This window comes from Zerene cesonia, chromosome 10 (assembly GCF_012273895.1).
Source record: "Zerene cesonia ecotype Mississippi chromosome 10, Zerene_cesonia_1.1, whole genome shotgun sequence".
In the NCBI taxonomy this organism is placed as follows: domain Eukaryota; kingdom Metazoa; phylum Arthropoda; class Insecta; order Lepidoptera; family Pieridae; genus Zerene; species Zerene cesonia.
The window spans coordinates 2931142-2938114 of NC_052111.1; the positions used below are offsets into that span (position 1 = coordinate 2931142).

Genomic DNA, 6973 nt, shown 5'->3' on the forward strand with positions numbered 1-6973 from the left:
TATATCTATAAAAATTTAGTAACTGAAAGTACAATTACCTTTTCTTTCTACTTCTTCTATTACTACTTCTTCCCTTATCACTTGAATCACTATCAGCCAATTTTAACCTATCTGGTTCTTTGCGTGACCGCCCTGATCTTCTTATTCCATAAATATCAGGATTATCCTCCCAAAGATCAGATTTTATTTTTCCATGATTATTTCTTGATCTATGTTTTGAGATGGTATCATCAGAAGAATCTTTATCAGAATGGTGATCTGATTTAGAAGAATTAGCATGACTATCTTTGGGTGATAACTTTCCATCTTCGCTGTAGTGTGAGTGTCCTGCATTTGAAGATTTATCTGAACCCGTATTTCGACCAGATGCTGATCCAGAAGAGCTTGAACCACTGTCACTAACAAAGTTATATTAGTAAATGAAAAAAAAAATTCACCCAATGTATTAATAAACCGAGAAAACTAAATACCTCTCACTGCCTGATCCGGATCCACTTGAGTCACTCTTGTCACCTTTTTCACTTGTGGACTCACTTTCAGATTCATTCATGTAACCTTTCTAGAAAGAAAAATTAGCCATAACTTTATTAGACATAATTAAGAATTACATGATTAAAATATACAGGTTTAAATCTATTAGAAGATTGCTCATTACGTTAGATATGTTTTATTATGAGTATGTTATAATTAGACATTGTTAGACTAAATATATTACCAAATATATTATAAAAAGGAAAAATGGAAGCGAAAATTAAAATTTTTATTTTCCTTTATTAGTATAATATAAATTCCACACGATAAATTGTAACATTTGTAACTCAATAAATTATTTGAAAAGTAAAAATTATTCAAATTGAGTAAGTATTTAGAAAAATGGCAATATTACTATCACCGCACACCAGTGCAGTCTCCGATATAAGATGAGAAAAATGTGTTAACTCTACAATGAAAATCTTCAAAATATACAATGAATGATTTGTAATCTTTAAATAGAATAATTGTTCACATTTTAAACAATTGAAAGCTCATCACAAATACACCTGAAGTATGAAATAACCTAAAACTAAGGATTACACCTGTAAATATCCAAAAATAAAGGATAAATTCAATAAAAAATGTATTCCCAAGTGGGTTCAAATCAACACTAGATATTTTTAATACAGCCTATTCAAATTAATGAATGGCTGAATAAATGAGTTCAACATAACCTTAAGTATGTCCATGTACCTCTACATTCGAATACATGACCAATTTTTAAAGTTAAATTGCAAAAATGGGTCCCTCTCCAAAACCAATTTTATTGTACTATAACAAAAGATTACGTAACAAAGAATCGTTGGAAACACTTTATACTGTGGAACAATTATATTTTAATACAAAAAATCACGAAAATGTATTGTAAACAATCACAGAAAACGTTTTATTCACTTTTACGTCTTAATTTTTCACCTTCTTTTAGGACCACACCCATTAATTCGAGAACATTCTGGAATTGTTGTATGCCTTAATATACTAAAATTAAGGATATTTAAACCACAACAATAACAAAAAAGGCTTAAAAACACTTACCAAGAGCATTTTGCTGAGAATTCAAGAAATTCGATAAAACGCGACTAAACGTGTATTGAATTTAGTAGAAAGACATTTAATCACTTAAATTAAACCATAGTAAACACCAGAAAAAAACAATTTTAATATTTCTTTATTCAATACTACAAAAAATGTAAATTAAATTTTTTGGGAAAATCTTGTCAAGCGACGCCATTTTGTCGTGGCGTGAATTCTGGTGACGACGGAAGTAAAAAATCAGTAATTTTGCTATACAAGTTTGGTAAAAATATGGTAAATAGTAATGGTAATCACAAAAAAAAATCAAAAATGAAACTTTACAAGTCGTCAGAATTACACCGTTCTGTACTAAATTGGACGTGAACACCGCGCACTACCAGCGACACACGAAAGCTACAGCCATATTGCCATTTGCTAGCAGCAGCACACTGATGCAATTAAAAAAAATTGCAAAATGTAGCCAGATAAAAATAATACGATTACGCATTTCCGCTTTGATTGTGATACCTAGGTGGGTACAAATTGAGCTGATGATTTTATTTTGCTTTTCTTTTATATTTTGATAATATATAGAAATCTGTCATCTTGGAATACTAAAAGTAGTTAGTATTTTCTGTCTGTGTCTATAGTACATAGTTCTAAGTTATTCCAAATTCTATAAGACTTATTTTCAATTTGGAAGGAAGGTGAATAATGGTTAGTAAACGTCAACTAAGACAAAGTTTTTGTAATAGAGTCAGCTCAAAGGCTCGTGTCTATTTGTGTGATATTTATAACTGACAAACTTAAAATTTAAGGAAGTTAATTAACTATCAGTTATTAGACGTCCGGTAAAAACGGATTTTGCAATAAGGCTGGATTAAGAGCGAGGAAGGTTTTCCTAAATTTATATAGTTAATTTGTTTAGTGGTCTGCTTAAACAGTCCTGCAAACTTAAATGTAAGCAAATTTAACCGTCACATCTTCTAAGGATGAATTTTGCAATGGGATCACGTTAGCAGTGACTTTTGTAACATGAAATGAAAATTCTGTATTTGATTGGGTACTCCAAATTTGGTTTACAGGAAGGTTGATAATTTAGAATTTTGATAATTCTATGAAGAGCCGATCTTCCATCACATCACAACTGAGTGATTTTATAATACAATTTTTGTGTCTGGAGAAATTAAGGAAGCTAGAGTAGACATAGATATACATAGTACCTACATATAGTACCTATATAGCTAAGGTATATACAAATGCGACCACAAATATTTTGGTAAAAAAGAACATTATTACTATACGAGATGCAAAGCCGTATAACGCTATTACTAGACTGCACTATGGCACAAAAAAAATCAGTTCGAGTGTGAAGACTCTCGGTGATAGTGTGTCTCTTTCTAATGAGGTGAGACCATGGCCAAACGGAATAAGGGATATTTTGCTTCAAAATCTTGATACATATTATATTGATGCTCCGCTTGCTAGTTTCATTAAAAAATAAACTAGAACATAATATACAATATGCAGCACGGAACTGTAGCGCTGCAGCGCTAAATCTAAGGTTAATTCAATACTGAGATGCAACATATAGATCGAGACGCACAAACATGACATATAAACACCCCGTTGATATGCGTCGGGGATTAAAAATGGTTCTTGATCAACAAATTTCATGGTCACCCTAAAAACATGATTTATGTGAAGGATTGAGGAAATGAAGCGGCTACCGGGATAGGACTCATCTATTGCACAATGAAACACAACAAAAATTAAATAATATTTCATTAAAAACAAACTGTATAATATAAAAATTGAGACAATCGCAATCTACGCGCGGAAATATCGATCATAAAGCTCAAATTACACCTTGGGAATCAACCTAACACCTAATCCAACCAAACTATATTTTAGTGTTACCCTACCTAAACATTGTAATACTACTATTACTTTAGTATTAATTAAGCATTTTTAAAATGCAACGCATTTCCTATTAAATGTAGAAATTATATGAATATTCAAATACGTTTCAAAATTTGTGAGCAGTTTTGGTAAATAATAAATGAGAAAATATAAAATTTTCTACTATTTCTACAAAAATCAATTATTAGTTGAGTTGGCAAGACGTCAGACAAGGAGACACTACCAACGGAAGACCTCTCACCAATACCGATTTCGCTTCCTCCTATAAGAAAATTGCAACCGTAGGGTTCATGTCGATAGGTCTAATTTTATCAAAACAACTATATTGTTGGTGCATAGTCTAGTTAAACGTCCACCGTCATTAGACGTTTGAGCCTTCACTAAATAACTGCCATAAAAGATGTCCCGTACACAAAACTTAAAATTATATTGCCAGTGTTTTTTAATTCAAGCACCCCCGGATTTAGGTAAAATATTCCACTTCATTGTACGTTTTGAATATATTGGGCTATTTATTTATTTTACGTAAGAGTGTCAGAATGACATAGAGAACAATTAAAGCATTACTCCAGTACGTATACAGGTTTTTGAATCATTAATTAAGCACCCACAGTGCAGTTGTTAATGGTGGTGTGTGAACTGTGAAGTGCAGTGTTTAAGTATATTTCTATGAATATATCATTGCCATCGCTTGCTTTATCAAAGCATAATGCTCATGTTTTCTCTTATGCTCAAATCTACGTAGTAGGAGGGCAACTTGTGGCTTTTTTCTACGTAGTAAGAGTAGTAGCTGGTTCTTAATCTGTGCTACAATATGGCCGACATGTCAAATTCAATTTACACCAATGGAATTCTTTCATATTCAAACTTACAGATTTTTAATATTTCAGTCAGGACGGGTAACATCGTCAATGCATTTAATTTTTTAATGATAGTGTGTAGTTCCGTTTAGATAGCACAATATCAGACAGAAAGATGGCTAAAAGAACGTCAACAGTAGCTTTTGAAACTGATGAACAGCAACCGAAAATTGCGAAGGATGGCAAGAAGCACTCCCTCGATTCCGATGAAGAAGATAGTGCTGCAGAGGAGGAAAAGCAAAACGTTCTCAACACGGATGATATTGAGGGAGAAGAAGATGGTGTTGCAGGAATGGAAGGTGAAGTAAGTCAAAATTCCCAGTATGTGCATATACCATTGTTAACTTAATATTATGTTATTAATTTGATTTGGAAATGTGTAATTAATAATTCGATAAACAAATACAAGTGATTATGTAAATTTTGTTTTACTTTGTATTTATAAAATAATGATTAATATGTTATTGATCGAATTTATACTCTTATGAAATATTTATGTTTAAAATTAAACATATCATACTTAGGAACTTACTGTTGTATATAATACCATAACCATATTATGTTGTGTGGATGCTTATGGGTGGCGTCAATCACCGCTTACAACTACTACCAGTGATGCACCTGATCGTTTACCCGCTATTGTATAAAAAAATTACTTTTTTATAACTTTATCTCTAGTAAATATTTTCTGTTATAGATTACAATTACACCATTTAATATGAAGGAAGAGTTAGAGGAGGGTCATTTTGATGCCCAAGGCCACTACCATTGGAAGAAGGAAAAAGAGGTCAGGGATGGGTGGTTGGACAACATTGATTGGGTAAAGGTTAAGGGGAGGCCTGAAGATAAGTACAAAGTTCATAAGGATGATGATACAAAGGGAATCTTAGATGACACAGACAGTGAGGATGATGAACCTGAAGAAAAGTTTGACCTCATCATGAATTATAAGGAAATTTTACAACACATGAAACCTAAGGAGACTATTGCAAAAACCCTGCAACGTCTAGGTAAGATATGTTCTCATTCATTGATCTTGCTGTTTTCAACTTCTCCATACTTTCACAGTCCATTCAAATACACATGTTTTGAGCAAATTAATTTTTGTATCGCATTTGTTTACTGTTAAATGGATAAGTATTTATGTATTTAAATTTAATTGATTTTTGGGAAAGGTTGAGATTAATCGATCTATGTACCGAGCATAGATATATATATTTTTTTTTTTATTTAATTAAAATAAAACTTGCAGCTATAAATACAATCGTAGCATAAGTGAAAAAAGAGAATAAGGTCAATTACAAGTTTTCACATTTGTAAACCATTATAACGTAAATATAAATGTTGTTCATATTATAATTTACATCCCGCAGATTTATTGTTTAAAAAAGGCATTAGCCTATAGTATTTAATTTGATAAAAAAGGGCAGTTATGGTCACTTACTATCACACATCCCACCAGCTAAGTTACCCGCTATGACATAAATAAAATCTCAGTGTCTCCTATCAAGGCAATAAAATGAAACATTTGTTTCCATTTTAAACATGAATTTTGTAATCTGTTACAGGTGCCAGTTCTAAAATATCCAGTGCAGAGCGCTGGAAAAGAAAAAAGCAAGGTATAGTTGATGAAGGCAGTAAAATAGTTACTAGAGTAACTGAGCTTGCTAACCAAATATTAACAAAAACAGGAAATATGGACATATACCAAGAGACTTATGAGAAAATAAACACTAGCATAAATAAGGATGCTAAGAAAAAAGAAGATGCAGAACTAGATATGTATGCAGATGATTTTGATCAAAAAGAAAAGCAGAGTTTAGATCAAGATTGTGGTGAAAGTAATAAAGATAACACTGAAGAGAGTGAGAGTAATTCAAATGAAGTCAAGTGGGAATTTAAATGGAGTCAAGATGACAATGCTGAAGTTTCAGGCCCACACTCCACTGATCAAATGCACAAGTGGGCTACAGAAGGATACTTTAAAACAGGTGTGTGGGTTAGGAAGAATGGTGAAGATTCCCAATTCTATAGTTCTAATAGAATTGATTTTGAACTGTACATGTAAAAGCTTAAATCCTTATCATTACTGTTCCAGTGTCCCTGATTGTATACATAGATATATTACTATGAATATATAGTTTTATAAGTTACGAGGTTTTATTTCATTTCTTTATGTTCTGTAAACTATAAATAAAAAGAAAAATATGGTTTTCAAAAAATTTTATTTATTTATTCATAATACTATGGTAAATGCAGACGGTTTAAAAATCTCTTTGGATAAATCATGTTTATCTGTTAAATATTTTGTGTATTTAGAAATTAAAGAACTGTTAATTTGAAATTGGAATAAATTCATAAAAAATGTAAAATTCTCATTAATCAATTGAAAAGACTCTTGTCTTTTCTTAAATTTGTTAGACATAATGATAGAATTCCTAAAACTGCGCTCCCTCCACATGCATATGTTAGAACACCTCTATAGTACTGAGGACAATCCAGGGCATCATCACATTTACTGTAACAAGAAATTTTTAAATAAGTTTTTTTTCGAATTAATAAATGGATGAGATCCGGCTACCACTCCACACGACCCCTGGCCCTGGTAACATACAATGCACGCACACTGAGGACGGATGAAA

The 6973-nt window shown here is 31.7% G+C and overlaps 3 protein-coding genes across 11 annotated transcripts in view; 1 reads left to right on the plus strand and 2 right to left on the minus strand.

Moving 5' to 3' along the window:
* The window catches only part of LOC119829764 (chromodomain-helicase-DNA-binding protein 1), an 11152-nt gene extending 9163 nt beyond the window's left edge, over nucleotides 1-1989 (minus strand). For 5 of the 6 annotated variants that reach the window (XM_038352463.1, XM_038352461.1, XM_038352464.1 and 2 more), the window contains exons 1-3: nucleotides 1570-1989; nucleotides 471-559; nucleotides 39-398 (exon numbers count right to left, since the gene is read on the minus strand). In XM_038352463.1, the coding sequence (XP_038208391.1) occupies nucleotides 39-398; nucleotides 471-559; nucleotides 1570-1578 (458 nt within the window). In that variant the 5' untranslated portion in view covers nucleotides 1579-1989. The remainder of the gene's footprint in view (nucleotides 1-38; nucleotides 399-470; nucleotides 560-1569) is intronic. The other variant, XM_038352462.1, reaches the window with a different exon arrangement.
* A 2150-nt stretch (nucleotides 1990-4139) lies between these two features.
* On the plus strand, nucleotides 4140-6484 carry LOC119829687 (CD2 antigen cytoplasmic tail-binding protein 2 homolog). Of its 2 annotated transcripts, none has more exons than XM_038352319.1 (3): nucleotides 4140-4635; nucleotides 5029-5341; nucleotides 5900-6484. In XM_038352319.1, the coding sequence occupies exons 1-3, from the start codon at nucleotides 4447-4449 to the stop codon at nucleotides 6397-6399; spliced, it is 1002 nt and encodes a 333-aa protein (XP_038208247.1). In that variant the 5' UTR covers nucleotides 4140-4446; the 3' UTR covers nucleotides 6400-6484. The 2 variants fall into 2 exon arrangements, with proteins under 2 accessions (XP_038208247.1, XP_038208248.1); XM_038352320.1 differs by having other exon boundaries at nucleotides 4497-4630.
* Nucleotides 6485-6567: 83 nt separating this feature from the next.
* Nucleotides 6568-6973, minus strand: part of LOC119829525 (major facilitator superfamily domain-containing protein 12-like) — a 27695-nt gene continuing 27289 nt past the window's right edge. For all 3 annotated transcript variants that reach the window (XM_038352081.1, XM_038352079.1, XM_038352078.1), the window contains one exon: nucleotides 6568-6849. In XM_038352081.1, coding sequence (XP_038208009.1) covers nucleotides 6714-6849 — 136 coding nt within the window. In that variant the 3' untranslated portion in view covers nucleotides 6568-6713. The remainder of the gene's footprint in view (nucleotides 6850-6973) is intronic.